The sequence below is a fragment of the Babesia bovis genome (assembly GCF_000165395.2).
Source record: "Babesia bovis T2Bo chromosome 4 map unlocalized Chr4_2, whole genome shotgun sequence".
NCBI classification, from domain to species: Eukaryota; Apicomplexa; class Aconoidasida; order Piroplasmida; family Babesiidae; genus Babesia; species Babesia bovis.
Window position 1 is genome coordinate 232,235 of NW_026261572.1, and position 19,637 is coordinate 251,871.

The window sequence follows — 19,637 nt, forward strand, 5'->3', positions numbered from 1 at the left end:
CTCCGGATCAATAATTGGTAGGAAAAACATATTGAACCGTTGTATAAGTACTTTTAAAACACCGTTGGACAACATTATGATTTCATCACATGTTTTGTTGTCGGGGTTCAGGAGGCCCAGGTAGCTTCTTTCTTCCTTTTGTGTATACCCTAAATGTTTGTATATGATTTGCATAGGAAAATCAACTACCTTGTATCTACAGGGTCAAAACCTTCTTCTTTAGAGCCGTATAGACCCCAATCCGGTGTTTCGATGGAATAATCAATTCCATGAAACTCATGTCCACTCATAGCCTAATACATATTATATATACACCCATGTAACCTACAAGTTCGTGAAATTTGTCATAGTCTATCCACGTATGCCACTTGCCATTAATTCGATAACTACCATGCTCATAAAGCCATTTCGTAAAACGTTACCTTGTATTCGCCACGAGTACACAACAGGAATGACGGTGGACGCAAGCTATATCGTAATGCTGACGTGTGAAGCTAGAAGCGCCAACTAATGCTTTGGCGTAACTAACCACCTGACGCATCTTTCCCAATTGATAAATAAAATTACCTCATCATGCCACGGAACGTTCTTCATTGTAATCGCATTGTCATGAACAGTACCACAGAAAGTTACCGCCTTGATCTCTATAAAGTCAGGCTCGCCTAACTCAATCAGACGACCATAGTCACTGATTTCCTCTTGTTGTTCCTATAAGTAATATACAATGACATCAAATATCACTACCGTTATATTAAAATTTTTCACCAATGTCAATCGGAATACTGTCCTCTCTTTACGATGTTTTAGCAACTGAATGCAACGCTGAAACCTTGCCCAAAAGTCACGAAATAACGGACGGTCTAGGAGAAATTATATAAAGCGAATAATATACCAACCTGTGTTCTTTAAACTAGTCTCATCTGCTGCATCAATAGAAAGATAGAGTTGGGTAACCTGTCTTAAATTCTCCATTTCCTTGGGGAATTGGGCATTCGTAACGAGGAATGTAGATATGCGTCGTTGGTGTAACTCGTCCAACAACTCATTAATTTGTGGATACATAATAGGCTCTCCTACAAGTGATAATGCGCAATGACGAACGGTCATTGCTTCGGACAACCGTTCACTCTTCGTATCGAAAATACCTGGTTTTCAGTAAATATATTGAATCACACAAACCTTTCAATTCTTTTATCAAACGCAAATGGGCATTAACAGACTCTTGAGCTAAGAAATCAGGATCATCCGACTCCCATTTCCAACGAGTAGCTACAGGATTAGTATGGTGCCGCCAGCAGAAAACACATTTGTTTGCACATGCGAGACTAGGCGTCATCTCCATGCATTGGTTAGATTTTATCCCATAAAATGTATGTTTATAACAACCACCATGTCCACGTACACGTGCCTTTGTCCATCTACACAACTTAATTGCACTGTGGTCACCAATCAGTTTGTAACCTTGTTTTATTAAGGATTGACGTTGGATGTCCGAAACCATGCGATCGTTAGCACTTCCTATGTTCTCGATATCATCTTCATTTGTGCATCCCAATATATCACCATCATCTGCAATCTCATCACTATCCGAATAAAAGGATTCAGACGGCTCATGTGTTTGGCAATCACAGCAGCTTTGTGTTGTCTGTTGATTTACTACACCCTCACCTAAATCTTGGCAGCATTTTGGAAAGTTTTTTGAGCCATGGGAGCCGTTTAATGGGATATCCGTACAGCACGCTTCGGTGTTATCGGATATGTTAGTTCTAGGTATACGATCATTTTTCGGTGAGTTTGTATTAGCGATAAGGAATTGTGTTGACTCTAATGCATCATTGCCAGTGTCCCCCCTGTTCTTAGAGTACTTATTTTGTCTGGATTCCGACTTTTTCAATTTATAGCGGAAACTTTCCCATGATTCATTTACCATATTAGTAAACGTAACGATCTGTCCGACATCACGTATTCCAAAACAAAACTGTGCCGTTAACAGCCTATTCGCACCCAAAATTTTCATTGAATTTTCAATGGATGATATTAGTGACGTTACTTCTTTGCTGGTAACATTGTTATCACCTGAGTTGAATTCCCTGTCATCTACACAAGGTAGACAAACAAAGTGTAGTCCATTCAACAGAGTCTTGCTGATTCGGAAATCAGTATGCCAATCTTGTAAAATAGCGGCAAATTGCTGAAGGGTTTTAGTGCACTCGTGATTATCAACCAGTAGAACCAATGTAGATACTGAAAGTGAATCCTCACGGTTTGTTGATGAACGACATAGTTGTATTAGTCTGCAGTTTATATCTTCATGCTTATCTAACGATAGATTATCGATTTCATCGCCACTGGAGTCATTAGCAGTGGCATATAATGAACTAAGGGGAACGATTATAGAATCCACATCGTAATTCGTAAATTCGCGGCATAGAATTTCTGCCAGCCTGTAACTAGAGTCAGATGATATCCCCTCATCATCATACGCAAATATTACCGAAAAATCCATTTTTTACCTTATATTGAATCTACACAGTCAAGCGACGTAGCGGAGGTGTGTGGATGCCTTCCGTTGCCAATGGTCTATACACATCACATAATTAGGTGATGAAAAATGTAACGGTCGTTTATGTGTGCTTTGTTATCATTTACGTTGCCACTTTGGCAGCGAATGCAAGGCGCAGAAGGCAGTCTAGCCATTACCTAGGCTCATCTGTGTCTTCTAGTAGATTAAGCTTTGTTAAAACATTTGATGTGTACGTATACTATCTGAATGATGGATATGGAAATTGTGGCGTAGTAAATAAGGCTGTTAGTCCCCAGCCAGGCCAGATGAGCCTTAAGGCTCTTAATCCTGAGAATGCTGAATTACATCCAGAAACCTTAAGCCATGTAGAATCCACTATTAGTAAGGAAAGAGAAGCAGAATTAAGGCGGCTAGGTATTATAGAAGGTGATAGTAACACATGGCGCAATTGGCATATTATGACACAAGGTATGAATAAGTAGTTTGGAATTTGTCATATATTTCAGGGCAATGGCCAGATATTGGTCAACAGAAACAACCGCCATCAGATCCAGATGCTCCTATCACTGAGCTTTATGCGCTGAGAAAACCACTGGAATACTGGGGGTTCATGCGTGGCATTGTAAGTGATATGTTGTTATCATATATTCTATAGGATGATAACATATCATCATATCCTATTATGTGGGAATATTATAAAGATACGTACGGGAAGGTAGATGTGGCCGAACATGGTGGAAGTAATCCTCTCTACTCCCCTATGTTGTATAGACCGTCGTGGGATATTGAGAAAGATCGTGGAGGTTTGGGATACAATGATGCAAGGCTCTTTCGTGGTTGGGTTGGTCTAGACCTTGACTTGCCAACAAAAGTAAAGACAGCTAGTGACTTGATAATGATACCCGACACTGGTATGATGCAATGAGTCAATATAATTTTCCGTAGGTAGGCTTTATCAGAAATTTTATATGGGACCTTATCCCATTACTATGGGCTGGACTTTGGGTTCCCTATTAAAAGTCCTGGCCCTTTCTAGAAGTCCAGGACACGGAGTCGTCGCTGTTAAAGTTCACAACATGAACGAAGATACCACTATTGATGGTGTCACAGATGACCTAATGAACATCGCACTTAACCTTAATGAGGTGGGTTAATGATGGAGAATAGAAACTTCCTTCAGGTAGCTTTGGAAACTTTGGAACCGGGAGGAGAAGCTCGAGTGCGCACGGTAATCAAAGGGCCTGCACAAGTATGTGCAGGTAGTATTGAGTGGCCATCCTTCGTAAAGATTGCTACTCCCGATGCTTACATTACAAACGTAGAAGAAGGTGGCACTTTAGATATAGAAATCAAAATTGAATGGGGACGTGGCCTTTGGTTAGCTGATTATAAAGGGCTTTATCGACATGAAGATGCAGCAGATGCTGTCTGCATGAGGCGTCGGCGAATAAAGGAAGTAGATGAAGAGGACTTCCACCCTATCACTACTTTCTTTGGCGGTTGTCGTATGGTGCGCCTTGCCGTGCATAAACTAATAGGAGAACGTTGGGATTTGATCACCAGTTCATGTCCGGATCCACGAGAACAATTGGTGGTAGAGGTGTGGACTGACCGTTCTACAACTCCTAAAGCAGCTTTAGAATTTGGATTATCGGAGAGTATCGCATGGATACGTGAGCTGAAACGTCAGCTTATACAAGACGCAGACTTCGATGGTGAGGATGAACAATTGAGAGACACATGGGAGAAGATAGATAAATATAAATCGCTACAGCAACGCCAACAAATGATGGGAGGCCCACCCACATATAACTTACACGACACTAATGCGATACCCGGGTTAAAGGAGTCAGATTGCCAATACGTGGGAAGTGTTGATGATGTCAAACTGGTACCACAAGCTCCATATTCACTGCCACAAATTCCTCCACCTAGACCACAACAAGACAGTTTAGCATGGTTGGCTACCGAACTACAATCCGAAGACTACGATGATGCATCTCCAATAAATTCCCGTTCTTTTGAAAAGTTTTTGCCGCAGCCAAAGGATAGAGCAACCGATGTTGATTTGTCCATATTACCGGTGTCCCAAGAAGTTATAAGTTCATTGCGTTTGTGTGGGTTTAACACTGTGCATGATATAATTCAAATCACTGAAAACAAACTCGAAGATTATCCTGGAATCAGTTCGAAAGATGCTAAAATCATATTGGACTTCATCGACTCAAATATTTTAATGAAAACCGGTTAATCATATATCATAAAGTAGTGCTTCGTAGCGTAGCCAGGTATGCTAATAGCCTATATCAACAAGCTTAATCTTGCACGTCAATCATCTCCCACTGAAATTGCGCATCAAATTCTTTTCTGTGTCAATTCACTGTAGCCAACAGACTAACTTATTCATATTATATTGGCAATTATACTCTCTTGTAATGCATGAGCTATTTGTTATATATAATGATGTGATTTAAAGATACAAACCTAATGATCATATAGGTATGACTATAACAGATCTCTGCCTGTAACTCCATTGTGGACAATGCGAATCACATGCTCATTGATTGTTACTTTACAACGTGTCGATGTTGTGACACGGTCCAAAGAAGTGACATATTGCTGCATGGATTTTACATTGTGTGGCAGCTTCATATATTATTGAAAGGCCAATGGAATCGTGGTATATCATAAAATATGTTTGCTTCTCTGTATAAAAAATATCAGTAATGTAACAAGACGAATCACTGTTGGCGTAATTACCAAACATTAATATATTCGCTTATACAGTATACGTTGATGATTACACCCATTCAGTATGCGTGAACCATGAATGTCCTTGTAGAGCCTGGGATTCCATACAAATGATCATATACATACAGTGCAGAGTCATAAACATCCTTTTGCTAGGACATCAATCAGAGTATACATTCTGAAGCCTTGATGTGATGAAATAGCTTTGTGTAAATAAGGCGGATATGTTTTGTAATTTTTGTTGCAGTTGATCACCATTGTACAGTCAGAATGTCGTTTCAGATTAGGCGAATGGTTTCTGGCCCCCACCATTCCACACCTATGTGTATTATTGCAATCGATGCAGCCATTATATATGGCTCATTATGGCTGTGCTGATTGCAGCCATATGTAATCGTAGTGTGTGGATCTTTTGGATTTCGAAAGATGTGAAAGTAAAATAATCTTCAGCATCTGTTACTCTCCAAGGGTATTTTAATATCCTCTGCTTCATCAACACTTATTTCCTCAAGATTCGAATGGATGGTATTTAAATTTCTGAGTACACATATGACGAAAGGTGGATGTGTATCGGAAAGACTCGTTCAATCTGCACAATATGCTAATTCTATGAGGAGAATGAATTGGATTATAGAAATTGCCAATTTTTTCTGCTATCTGGAGTTGAGTATGTTCTACCATTTGAAATGTTAATATGGTTGTGAGGAATGGAAATATGAGAATCCCAGTCATCGAAAAGCCATTTTCGATGATAGAGAGCTGTTGTCCAAAAAATCACATTTAATAAGATAGAACAGTTATTAAAAGTAAACAGATCGTCATAAATGCTTGGTAAGCCACTATAAATTGAACATAAGCACTACCAGTGTCTTCTCCAGGGATGTAATCTTTACCAAAGGGAACACTAATCATCATTATGAAACATAACAATATGAGGATATTTATGGTTATAAAGCCTATTGTGGATGCACTATATGGTCGTATCGATAATAAATGGTTAACAGGTATGCCGCATAGTAGGCATGTATGTGAATACCTCATACAATATTACTATGGAATGTGTATCCATGTTGGAACTACGGGTGTTCACTCCTTTGGAAATGTTTAGCAATGCTAATGGTATCATCCCAATGAAGGTCAATATACCAACAAAGGGACAACCCTTTTGACATCGACTAAGACCTTCGCGTGATCACCACAAATAGCAATCATATATGTACAATAGCATCAACGACAAACGACGAAAACAGAAAATGCGATAACACCAGCCGTCCCATATATATCGACAACAGCTTCATCACGAAGAAATATAACCGTAGAATTTAAAAGGCATAGTGATACCAGTTCCCATAGTATGATGAAGGTGATCTCACCGATTGTTACTTATCCAACCTTTTGTCCAATAAAGTGGTCTTATCCGTAATGTTATTCGGTGCAGATCTTCACTTTACCCATCAGGTCACATTCCTGAGCTTGTGCAGTTGTTGAGCACAATATCACACTCAGAAGCCGCATCTTAGAACAGCTTCCATGAACTGTTTAAACGTATCTTCCTTTACTCACAACCGATGTTCCCACGAATGTCATCAGAGATTTCATCCAAAATATAAACGACACAAATGTTTCCAATTGTTGTTTCAGACGGGTTTTCATACCTTGATAAATACTCCATATCATCCAAATCACGCTTGTAGGCGTCTACCCATACTGTTTTAGCACATAAGTTGACGATTGCCAGCAGGTATAATGGGCACGTCCGTTAACGATTTATCTGTGCTGCTTTTTCAATCTGGGTATATTGAATAGTCTATTTACACAGCTATCAATGGTGCCAATCTGATAATGGCAACTCTAGCGATATAAAGGAGTTTGCAAAACACGTGTTATCTATAGTTTATGGTTGTATTAGTGGGAATAAGTGCTAACATTTGTATCACAACCTTGTTATCTTTAAACGCTATTAATTATATTAACGTTAAAATCACAATGTTATTTAGTGATATCTTAATGTTCCCTATAATTAAATTAGACAGGCCAATATAGAATTGAAGAAACATGGTCCTGATTCTATAGTATTGTTAACAAAGGTTATCCATCAAAACGTGAGGTGGTATACAATAGTACTAAAAAATCAACGATCTGCCGATAAATTAAACGATGCTAGCCCCTTGTCTACATCTGTGTATCAAGTAGTACACTATTTTAAATTCTGAAGAACTTAATCTTTGTTTTGTCAACCATATCGGGTTCTAATAGGATGGATTACTGGTGATTCATTTTCCATTTAACGGTATATATGGTCAATTCCCAGAATGAATGACATTCTATGAATCGATATTACAGGGTATGGATACAGAAAGTGGTAAATATCACATTTTTGTCCAAGTGACCCCTAATAGGAGTTTTCTATAATACAGAAATTAAATGTCGGGTCATTATGATATGGCAATAGCAAAGCATAAGCATTTGAACGAAATACATGTTTTAACATATAATAACATAGACATGCAACTTTAAGTAGTTAGAAATAAGCATGTGGGAAATTGATACAACGCATTAATGATGATCTCATTGTATTAATCAATTATGTGGTACGTGGATCTCTTTATGCCAAAGTGGCTTAGTAAAGATGAAGGCCACTACGTCTATAAGGTAATTAAAACTATGCAGCCAATGTTCAACTGCTTGTTTAAAATAGATAAAAGCCACAATATCGTGCGATGTGACCTTTTCATTTATCGTCACAGCATGTATAAGCTGCATTCTGGCTTTTCCCATGTGGTCACACCTCAAGGACTTTGGGGTTGTTTAGGGCTTCAATGATATAATCCCTTATGTTTTTATACTTCTTTAGCCATATTGACCTGGGATTGTGAAATACACTGACTGGTGCATCGGGCATCCTCCCGAATTTCCTTTGCATCAAGTCTTCCGCAAACGATTTTGCCAAATCTTTAATTAATGTTTTGGGCAGGGGACCTGATTCTAAATTGCCAAGATCTTGAGCAACGTCTTGTGGCAATGAAATAGGTCTGCCACTCTTCAAACATGCTACAATATCTTTGCAATCACTGTCACTTATCGAATATTCTACAGCATCCTTGAGATCACTCTCACTTGTGGAACTTTCTACAGCATCCTTGAGATCACTGTCCTTATTCAAACATGCTACAATATCCTTGCAATAATCTTGCCATTTCTTTTTTGGCTCATGGTTTACAATTCTTTCGACAATTGCTTCCATACGAGTTTCCACGAGTTCCATGTTTATGCTTCTATCTTCACGTGAAAGGAATTTCGAGCTAGGAATTGAACTACATAGGCTTATATATAGTTTGCCATCGAAAGGAGGTTCTTCAATTACTTCGTGTTTGTATTCATAAAGACTAGCATCGTGTTGATTATCGTCTACATTAGCATCGGGCTGGTTGCCGTCAACAGTTACATCAGGTGAATTACCTTCATTAGTGGCATCTGGTTGATCCCTTTCAACTGTAGCATCTACTGCCACAGGTTCTGCTTCGCCTTCATTGGCAACGGCATAGCTTGTCATACAAGCGGTAACGGCAAAAGCAGCCACCACAAATTTGGTTACCTTTCCAAAAGCATTCATCTTGTAATGTATTTTAGATCCTAGCCTTGTGTTATAGATTCAATATAAACAGCGTCAAGTTTTTATTCCAAAAACGATGTCTTGTGATCACTAGAGCCTAGAATAATAAATCTCCAGGTTGGTGACTATGGTGTTGAGAACTACGTTCAACAGTTGGATAGATTCCAGTGATGGCACGTAGTTGTCCTATCGAAAACTATGTATGACAGATTTATTTTGTATCGTTATATGGTAAATGAGGTGGCTTCCTAAAGTTATTTATAACCAGGTAGCACCGTCCCCAGATAACAGGATGCATGTAATGAAGGATTAAAGGCATTTTGTGTGGTTTCTTAGAGTATACTCAAGAAGGAAATATCATAGAGGGTTACCGGATGTTTGGGAACGGAGGGCAGGAACCGGTTTTACTCCATAGTCTATTATGTTATACTCGTACCGTAGTGCTGGCATAGATAATAGTTAAACCATTTACTCTGCTTACTTGTTTTCTATATCGCAGACCTAGCACAGTAAAGTATGTCCCATACTATGCGACTGTTAGTTTATGACTTTAAAGTCGTTGACGACTCAGATCATATTGCATCGGCATGACGTGGTGCTGTAAGCAAGTCTTCCATGTAGCATCATGGTCGTCGATGGTGGCAGAAGCTGTGAACTCCATAGTTGACGTGTTTAGTTGTGCCATGATAATAGGAACGTTATGGTTTATTCTTGCCTTTGTTCCCAATCTGGACAAATTTGATCTACCCTTATGCCTAAGTATGCAATAATACCATATAATGCTGTAAAGTGGACTGCTTGCGCGTATGATTAAAAGTAACAGCACATAACAATTCATTAAATAACAGAAAGTCAACTCCATTGTATTATTTCAGACATTATATCGGATATAATATTCAGGATAGTATAATTGAGTGAACAACGTTATATGTTTTGCAACCACCGGATAGAATAACAACAGTCTTGTTTTAAATTTGCTACGCCTTTAAGACAGAAGTAAAACATATATCATTCTTGTGCGAATACCGCAGATCAACCTAGATGTTATATCACACCACAAATGTTAGAAGTGCTCTCAGCCAACTCAACAGATCTTTGCAACTGATTTTGGTGGTTGAGTTAACATATCCAACAAATTTGGCCAAATCAGCACTAGATATACTTTCTCTGTTTTAAGGAATATGTATACTGCATTTTCATATGCGCTGGTAGAAGCTAACAAGTAGACATTGGAATATGCATACCATATGATTAGGTTATAGTTGTTATCGTTTGCTCCACATATCGGCATCACTCACACATTGCATCAACCGAACATTTTGGTCGGCAATGCTGAACGTATTAATAATCTGCACATCATCTCTCAATAAGCAGTGAAGTGTAAACTAAACTATGAATACAACAACGTGACGTGTGATACCGCACTAACTATTAATATGCATTTTTCTTGACCAATCATATTCCAATCTAATAAACGTCATGAATGCGATTACATTATATTATATCACGGGTTTCCATTGTAACGTTAGTTCTATTACATTTCATTAACATCATAGATATCGCACTTTCCGGAATGTCTTGATTTGGATAATCAACAACTAATTATATCTTGTAATATGAATGTATAAGGTTGATTTTAATTACCATAACAGATAACAGCCGAAAGGCTATCTTATACCTCGAGTATGCATGGTGATGTCAGAGCATTGAAGACGTAGGATTTCATGTCGTTCGCTTTAACTCCGTACTTACTAGATAATTGTTTAGCTATTTTGTTTGACAGGCTCCACAAAATATCTATTGACAATGGACCAGATGGTGAACGTTTGATTTTATTCAAAATATCACTTGGAACAGTTATACCACCATTTTTGTGCAAATCATCATATACACTTTGGAATTTCTCGCTTAATTTACATGCACCTAAGTATGATACAACTCTGTTATTCACCCTCCAGTCGATATTTTCAGTGGAAGCCTTTACCTCGGGTTTTCTTTCCTCTTCCTTTGAAGTATCGGCTGCTATACTACCCTTCAAGTTGCTCTCCGTAGTAACACCCTCCGCAACTGGAGTAGTGGAGGGAACTGAATTAGAACCAACTTCTTCAATTGAATCTTCGCCTTCATTGGCAACGGCATAGCTTGTCATACAAGCGGTAACGGCAAAAGCAGCCACCACAAATTTGGTTACCTTTCCAAAAGCATTCATCTTGTAATGTATTTTAGATCCTAGCCTTGTGTTATAGATTCAATATAAACAGCGTCAAGTTTTTATTCCAAAAACGATGTCTTGTGATCACTAGAGCCTAGAATAATAAATCTCCAGGTTGGTGACTATGGTGTTGAGAACTACGTTCAACAGTTGGATAGATTCCAGTGATGGCACGTAGTTGTCCTATCGAAAACTATGTATGACAGATTTATTTTGTATCGTTATATGGTAAATGAGGTGGCTTCCTAAAGTTATTTATAACCAGGTAGCACCGTCCCCAGATAACAGGATGCATGTAATGAAGGATTAAAGGCATTTTGTGTGGTTTCTTAGAGTATACTCAAGAAGGAAATATCATAGAGGGTTACCGGATGTTTGGGAACGGAGGGCAGGAACCGGTTTTACTCCATAGTCTATTATGTTATACTCGTACCGTAGTGCTGGCATAGATAATAGTTAAACCATTTACTCTGCTTACTTGTTTTCTATATCGCAGACCTAGCACAGTAAAGTATGTCCCATACTATGCGACTGTTAGTTTATGACTTTAAAGTCGTTGACGACTCAGATCATATTGCATCGGCATGACGTGGTGCTGTAAGCAAGTCTTCCATGTAGCATCATGGTCGTCGATGGTGGCAGAAGCTGTGAACTCCATAGTTGACGTGTTTAGTTGTGCCATGATAATAGGAACGTTATGGTTTATTCTTGCCTTTGTTCCCAATCTGGACAAATTTGATCTACCCTTATGCCTAAGTATGCAATAATACCATATAATGCTGTAAAGTGGACTGCTTGCGCGTATGATTAAAAGTAACAGCACATAACAATTCATTAAATAACAGAAAGTCAACTCCATTGTATTATTTCAGACATTATATCGGATATAATATTCAGGATAGTATAATTGAGTGAACAACGTTATATGTTTTGCAACCACCGGATAGAATAACAACAGTCTTGTTTTAAATTTGCTACGCCTTTAAGACAGAAGTAAAACATATATCATTCTTGTGCGAATACCGCAGATCAACCTAGATGTTATATCACACCACAAATGTTAGAAGTGCTCTCAGCCAACTCAACAGATCTTTGCAACTGATTTTGGTGGTTGAGTTAACATATCCAACAAATTTGGCCAAATCAGCACTAGATATACTTTTGTCGATATAGATGTGGTTGTTGATGGCAGGGGACCACTTATACGTCCGCGAATTTCACTTAAGACGCTTTCTGGTTTCTTACTTTTACTTGGATAATGTTCCCAACATCCTGTTGCACGCTGCTATTACATGTCGTGCATTCAAATAAGATGTGATCCTATGTGCTATGCTATTCTCGAGAACACCAATGGATCTTCCACTGTTTTATATTTCACCAGGAGTGTAATGACCATTCGTCATTGATTCTTTTGGAGCGGTTTTTCAGTGACCATGTATGTAACGTCTGGAAATGTAGCTTACCCCGTCTCTTGTGTAGTAGACAGCGCGCTTCCTAAATCATCAGCGCGAAGTAAACTCCCTTCTGCAGTTTTTTCACCAGGCTGAACACCATCGGTAACCTTGTCAGCCACTTGATGTTCACAGAGAACATTAGTTAACAAAGTTACAGCGAGCAGTAATTTTAACACATTACCCAGCACTGAGGAAGAAAATGCAGTAATCTTCCTTGCCATCTTAGCAGTAGAGCGTGTTTACAGTATACAACAAGTAGACGATTTTGCTGAAGGTATATGATAGACTCTTCTCAGGTAATTGCTTCCTGACTTATGTGGAATTGGTAACACCGCACTGATAATAAAATACCTATCGACTGTTTACTCGTGGACTATCAAAGTACAACTACTCGATAAAATGCAAAGGAACGTATATTTAATGAACATATGGCATCTTGAAGGATGCATATAGACCCCAGGCATTTATGTGCTCAGATTTGGATATCGTAGATGGCAGCAAACCCTACTATGGGTACGGTCGCAGTGTACCTCAAGGGGATATCAGCTAATATGGTAGAACATATGATGTATATAGCCCTCTATGAAGCCACCATTGCACGCCTTTATGCTAGTAAATGACGGATGGATAATATCTACCTATTCTACCATGACCAAAAATCATGGCACTCAACAATCGCCAAAGATTGGCGAATGATTATAATGACTCTAATTGCAAGATTTCATACAAAAGGATAATCATTTTTTGTGACATAGCAACGGAAATGAACCTGTCATACTGCATCTGTGTTTTAAAGAGTCTTATAACGTTTAGCAAAAAGGCAAAATCGAACCTAGCTTTAGTCTTAGCTAGGTTCTTTCCAATACACTGGATGTTGTGGAAAGTTCAAAGTTATCGTTGTCACCGGTAACTATGAATAGAAGTATATATTGAGACATGCAGAATAGAGGTTGTAGTGACTACCCCTATATCGTCTTATTTCATGGTTGCCAATTAATTGGCTTGAAAACCCATTTAATAAACAAGATATACTGTGGAAGATAATAAGGCAGCAGAAGGGATAGATTTGCTGACCATTTTATGAGGTTAGTGTATGGTATTCCCTGCTTTGTGGAAATACGAGATATATATGTAACCTAGGAAATCTATACACACAATCTTACCTGCCATTCTAAATTGCGGTTTATTTCCATATTTTCCTTTCCGGAAAACATCTACCTTCTTACGGAGGCGTTAACCGTAAAAGGATATATACTTATTTTTATAAACGAGCAATCGCCTCTTTTAATTTATGCTAATATAAACATATCACAAATATGATGGGGAAATGGATGGAACCCATAGTATCATTCCAAATAGCGATCTAAGTAACAGCACTATACTTCACAGGAATCGCATTATTAGAACAGAATGGCAGCCGAAAAGTGAAGCATATTCATAGCTAATCAATCAATCGGAATTTATCTGCTGATGTGGACAATCCTTCTAGAATCTGCATTTCTTCTTGGCGTCCACTGTCCAAACAAGTGACCATTAGTATAGACCCATATACAATGCCATATTGTTTTAGCGGCGTATTTTGCATTTTTGCAGAATATGATTCATCTTCTTCCATGAATTCAGCATCCAACAGATTGCGGCCGTCGAAATCTATATTTACCATAGTCATGCCCATATGCATTTTGCATATGGTAGATGCGAATGATTCCAATGTCCAATCATCCAGCGAGCGTAATTCCACACATATGACCTTTTGTTGACATACAGCACATTTTGGATTCGGTTCATCTAATGGTTCTGGACTAGACAGGGCCCCTCTAGTCAATGGGGCCGAACCCGCCACAGCCGATTTGATCCACACGAACTTACACTTGTCTCGCAGTAGCGAATAATCCGCTGAATGACCTGGGGATATGTGGCGGGTAGTTAGAAGGTGTATCAACTGCATTACCTGAGTAGCCGCTACTATTGCATTGGTTGCTGCGATAGCTGGTGTGATAGACCCTGCGATAGATTGTACATCCCATGTACTAAGATGTGGAATGTTAAAGTTGATCATACGTAGATTGGCGGCAGATGAAACAAAATCCACACATATGGGATCCTCTTTGTCGAATATCGCGCTGCCCAATATATTTTTCCTATGGCTGATGAATCCTAACAAAGCACTTCTAAACTGCTTTACCAATTCATCCATCGTTTTCACCACTAATCTGTGGCTTATATCTGAATTATTAGAATATTCCATTGTTTTCAAACCAAATGAATGGTTATGAGTTTCTTCATGTACAGTTGGTTTACAGTGAGAAACCATATGCTGATTCCCAGTTTTCCTCATCTTTGTTGGTGGCAAATCCTCTCCAAATAAAGAGGAATCTGTATTTGACCGCTCATCTGAACACATATCACTAATAGAAGAGGGATTCACGCCATTTTTAACAAAACTAGATGTAGATTCATCGTGCAAGGGATATTTTATTGGTCTGGGAGGTTGCCTTTCTGCCCATACTTTATCCAATGTCAGTAACTGTGTAATTTGGGTGTCGAATAAATATTCAAATATATCACGTACCCATTTTTGCGCCGTTGAATCTGTTATTGAATCAACATCCGGTATTTGCGGTATATCAAGATCATGTAGCATGTTATTATCATTATCCGGACCAAATATTAATTCATATAACTGGCGAGCCCATGCCACGCAATGCTCAGCCTTTTCCGGTATTTGACGAACGCTACAAACTGGAATATCCTTGTTACGCGGTTTTTCATGGCAATCGTAGCAAGCGGTGATACCGTGAACAATTGGATATACTTGACCATTATAACCAGTGCTTCCAGCCTCAATGAGAGGTATTCCAGCACGCATACAACAATAGTTTATATGTGATCTGGCCCGTATATTATCTAATGCATTCAGCACCACGTCATATTTAGACAGATCTATTGGCCTCCATTTCAACACATCACACACTTCAGCTGTTACTTTACATTTTGGTACCCATTTAAGCAATGCATCTCGCGCTACTTCTGCTTTATACCTCCCTACATCTTCAGCACGATATAGAAACTGTCGATTTAAATTTGAAACATCAATTGTGTCTATATCCACGATGACTAGATTTCTTACTCCACAAAGTACAAGATTTTTGATCAGTTCACATCCTATACCACCAGCACCAACAACCAGTAGCGACACATTTCGTAATAAGTCATAGTAATTATCAACTGCAGTAGTCTGCTGTTGTTGTTCAATGGTAGATGCCGTGTGTTCATTAGAGTTGACAACAATATCTTTCCTGGAGAGGTTGTTTCCTTTCTGATATGCAACCATTTCTGGGAGTACACACATGTATAAAATAGAAGTTATGATGAAGAGAAATCTTGCCAAAACTTTAGTTATATTGTGAGATTTATGACATGTCGTCCACCTTGCGAGGGGCTGCTCCGGATTCTATAACAGAAAGTTGGTACATTAACGTGAGAAGATCAATTTTTTGTATCCCAGCGTACGATACTCGTAACATCAAGTTAGATTTACCCATCAAGTCTCATATTTGTACTGTCCAAGTATCATGTATGTGATCATATAGCAAACCATCACGCCAGCCCATGATGAACATCGCACATCCCACATAAACTAATAAAAGTATTTTGTGAATATAATAACTATACGAGCCGTTGTTATGGTAAACACTTTGAAGATAATGGTGCCCTCACATGTGTGTCTTCCAAAACCCTCAAAGGCAAAAACTCACCCGGGATCTTCTTTAAATCGATACATTTAGAACAAACAAAGCAATAATTATTCATTAAAGTCGGCCTGGCCGCACTGTTTTGTCGGTATTTGTACTCCTACGGAATCTATAGAGCGCAAGTCATCAACCAACGAAAACTCTATTTTTGGTAGAAGGCTATGGCGTTTTACAATACATTTGTGGCAGAAACAAAATGTCAAACTGCCTAGATGTTTGTATGCTCTGCGCAAGACGCTCCTTTTTATATCGACATGGCAGAGGGTGAAATAAATTACAAACCCGGTCATATTACAGAGGGTAAGGGCACCAAAAAATCGCATGACAGTACTTCTATTATAATCAAGAATCACTTCGGGGCAAAACCAAAAGGCAGCTCACCATGGGTATCTGGAGAGGTCCTCTTCCCATCGCAAAATGGCACCGATGTGTTCGGTGACATCAACTCGCTAGGAGCCTTAAAATACTTATATAAATGTGACAAAGGTGTTATTCAATCGGCGAACTTCGATGAACATCAAGGCGACGAGAGTTCGGCATACGGGGACTCGAATAATACGGAACACAAGCAGTCTCATATAAAGGATTTTATGCCAAATGGGAGCCGTAATACTGGCGTATACACGAATGGTGTTGTTGGCGACTGCTCTTCTAAAGGCGCTATCATATCCCTTTGCATAGATACAAGTGCTGAGCAGGGAACTCCTGGCTTTTCGGATGACCCCGGAGGTGAGAATCGGATTTATGTAAATAATGTGGCTTCGGGTAAGGCGAATTATCGTAATGAGCACACGGCGTCTTCCGATCCATATTACGTTGAAGTATCGGAGGGTGATGTATTACCCATTGACCCTATCGTTGTTGATTGTTCTGTGGATATCGATCAAGGTTTATTTGATACTCCCACTATTGACTATAGTGAAGACATTCAAAGCAATGATAATCACGCTGACGCTACGGCTGGCTCTGCCGAAATGGATGATAAGGATGACAGTAAGTCTGAACACCATGTAAACGTCCCTGGCCCTACTACACAGACAAAGGAAATCATAGTCGATATGGATACAAAGGGAGGTCATGATTTAGAGTTCACCTTCACCAAAGACAGCGATAACGTTGGACATATGGATGCAATATATCTCCATAGAGGTGTTGTAAATTACGATAGTGGTGGTGATTTATCACATCAAACAGCATGTAAAATGAATCGTGAACCCGTGAGAGAAGTATCTGATGTATCTTCATCTGATAGGGACTTTTGTGACTCCGATTCGAAAGTTGAAGCACAGGCTATTAGCGAACAAATCTTATCTACGGAAGATACAACGCCAAACCTTGATGATGAAATGTGTTGCATGGGTACTTCAATAAGGAATAAAAATCCACGAGAAGAGTCTACGATTTCGGATGAGATTGATTTGACTTTTCGATTCAAGAAGCGTTCTATAGGGACTGTGTCTTCAAAGAGCAACGCCACGTTGATGGATATAATCGCAAGTCCCAACGATCAAGATACGGCTCAAACGGTAAAGAATGAGCTTGATTATTACGTCAAAGTTACGGAAAGATACTCTATGTGGACTGTAAATCACCAAACTGGTGAGCATGAATTTGACCCCGGTCCCCTTGCAGTTGATTTTTATTGCAACATTTGTCAGACATCGTTACCTTTGGGCAAATGTCGAATTCGTTGTGTTGATTGCCCTGATTTTGATCTCTGCGTTTCATGTGCTTGCAAAGGTGCGGAGAAAAATGACCATAAGAATTATCATAGGTACATTCCGATCGGACCGCACTCATTTACGCTTTTTGGTGACTGGAATGCTGATGCGGAGTTGTTATTACTTGAAGGTATTAGTAAACATGGGTTTGGAAACTGGACAGAAGTTGCTGATTTGGTTAGCAGTGTTTGCGTCAAAAGCAAGTCTGCTGCGGAATGTGAGCAGCATTATAATGAGTTTTACATTCATTCACCTTCTAGTCCATTTCCCAATATTCTTAGTATGAATACTGTTGTATCGGACATTGATGCAGCAAAACGCCTGCAAAGTTTCTCTACCTTAGTGCAAAAGGAACATCAGATAACAATTCCCTCCATGCTCGAACCTCTTTATCTGAGGGATAATGACATTCATCATACGGATTTAGTGCCGCCGGCGGTTAATATGCGAGAGGCTGTGGGACACCATCTCAAATTTTTACAGACATTTCCAGGTTACAATATGTACAGAGATGAATTAGATAGTGAATACAACAACGACGCTGAGTTGATCATAATGGATTTAGAATTTGATATTAATGACACTCCTGCAGAGATTGAATTTAAGCTCCGTATGGTGGAGATTTACAACTCGATGCTCGATGATCGCATACGGAACAAAAGATTGCTTATGCATAGGTTTTGGTACGACTATGTTGCAAGAGACGCTGGTATCCAGTGTATGAACGAGATCGAGAAGGCTACTTATTGGCGGCTTACACCTTTGATGCGCCTCCATTCTGAGGAAGATCACCTGAGGCTTGCAAAACTCATTGTCGCCAGAGTTGAGCTTGACAAGCGTGTACGGTTGGTGAGCACTTGGAAGTCCCTTGGTTTGCAAACGCTTGAGGATGTGGAATCATTTGGTATTCAGAATATGCCGTCAGCTGAGGCAATGTCTCGGAACGTACATATGCATCCAACCGCGCGCAACTTACTATACAACGGGTACGATAGTGTCGAAAAATTGGTTGACTTGTCAGAACAATTGCTTAAGGAGATATGCAGAGATTTGTGTGTAACCAAAGAGAGGATGAATAACCTTATCGATGAAGTTGGTATCCTAACGAATAATACACCTGTACCTATCGGAGAGAACCTGTCTGTTGTACCCACATGGGACTACTGTTTTGAGGACGGTGTTTTGCAGGCCGAAGTACCTCATGTTCCCCCGGTTCCTGTTATTGATCCTAATTTGTTATCAGATGAGCATGTCCATATGCGTGTTTCTGTGAAAGGTGATGGCCCACACATCTTTCCAAATGTTGCTATTGTGGATGCCAACTTCCAAGCGCCTCCAGAGTCGGTAGTGCAACAATCTCAGGCATTCTCTGGTGTTAACTCATTGGTATATTTCGCAAAATTGTTACCCGGAGCAAAGTATGCTCTGCGCAAGGTAATGTCAAAGCGAAAGCGTGTTACACTTACGGGAGACTTTTCAAAAATCTCGAGTCTACGCAAGGAGTCAAACATTTAGGGCTTCCCTGTGTTTACAGCTGGGATTGTATTTTCGGCTGGCAACATGCACGTCACTTATTCACCACACCGGAGCTCAAGAGTTTAGTAATA

The 19,637-nt window shown here is 39.3% G+C and overlaps 6 protein-coding genes across 6 annotated transcripts; 2 read left to right on the forward strand and 4 right to left on the reverse strand.

Moving 5' to 3' along the window:
- Nucleotides 1-60: 60 nt before the first annotated feature.
- On the reverse strand, nucleotides 61-2,516 carry BBOV_IV001010 (Wyosine base formation family protein). Its single transcript, XM_001609216.2, has 8 exons — nucleotides 1,180-2,516; nucleotides 897-1,145; nucleotides 745-860; nucleotides 568-708; nucleotides 423-532; nucleotides 329-386; nucleotides 190-293; nucleotides 61-149 (listed from the first exon to the last, which is right to left on the reverse strand). Exons 1-8 carry the CDS (start codon nucleotides 2,504-2,506, stop codon nucleotides 86-88), a joined length of 2,169 nt encoding a protein of 722 aa, XP_001609266.1. The 5' UTR covers nucleotides 2,507-2,516; the 3' UTR covers nucleotides 61-85.
- Nucleotides 2,517-2,579: 63 nt separating this feature from the next.
- On the forward strand, nucleotides 2,580-4,795 carry BBOV_IV001020 (putative DNA-directed RNA polymerase alpha subunit). The gene is made up of 5 exons (XM_001609217.2): nucleotides 2,580-2,992; nucleotides 3,031-3,146; nucleotides 3,180-3,435; nucleotides 3,470-3,669; nucleotides 3,705-4,795. The coding sequence occupies exons 1-5, from the start codon at nucleotides 2,605-2,607 to the stop codon at nucleotides 4,773-4,775; spliced, it is 2,031 nt and encodes a 676-aa protein (XP_001609267.1). The 5' UTR covers nucleotides 2,580-2,604; the 3' UTR covers nucleotides 4,776-4,795.
- Nucleotides 4,796-7,918: 3,123 nt separating this feature from the next.
- On the reverse strand, nucleotides 7,919-9,141 carry BBOV_IV001030 (uncharacterized protein). Its single transcript, XM_001609218.2, has one exon. The coding sequence runs from the start codon at nucleotides 8,886-8,888 to the stop codon at nucleotides 8,058-8,060; it is 831 nt and encodes a 276-aa protein (XP_001609268.1). The 5' UTR covers nucleotides 8,889-9,141; the 3' UTR covers nucleotides 7,919-8,057.
- Nucleotides 9,142-10,456: 1,315 nt separating this feature from the next.
- BBOV_IV001040 (uncharacterized protein) lies at nucleotides 10,457-11,305 on the reverse strand. The gene has a single exon (XM_001609219.2). It carries the CDS (start codon nucleotides 11,095-11,097, stop codon nucleotides 10,561-10,563), a length of 537 nt encoding a protein of 178 aa, XP_001609269.1. The 5' UTR covers nucleotides 11,098-11,305; the 3' UTR covers nucleotides 10,457-10,560.
- Nucleotides 11,306-13,925: 2,620 nt separating this feature from the next.
- BBOV_IV001050 (ubiquitin-activating enzyme thiF domain containing protein) lies at nucleotides 13,926-15,993 on the reverse strand. The gene has a single exon (XM_001609220.2). It carries the CDS (start codon nucleotides 15,904-15,906, stop codon nucleotides 13,996-13,998), a length of 1,911 nt encoding a protein of 636 aa, XP_001609270.2. The 5' UTR covers nucleotides 15,907-15,993; the 3' UTR covers nucleotides 13,926-13,995.
- Nucleotides 15,994-16,469: 476 nt separating this feature from the next.
- On the forward strand, nucleotides 16,470-19,601 carry BBOV_IV001060 (uncharacterized protein). The gene has a single exon (XM_001609221.2). It carries the CDS (start codon nucleotides 16,522-16,524, stop codon nucleotides 19,543-19,545), a length of 3,024 nt encoding a protein of 1,007 aa, XP_001609271.2. The 5' UTR covers nucleotides 16,470-16,521; the 3' UTR covers nucleotides 19,546-19,601.
- Nucleotides 19,602-19,637: the final 36 nt, after the last annotated feature.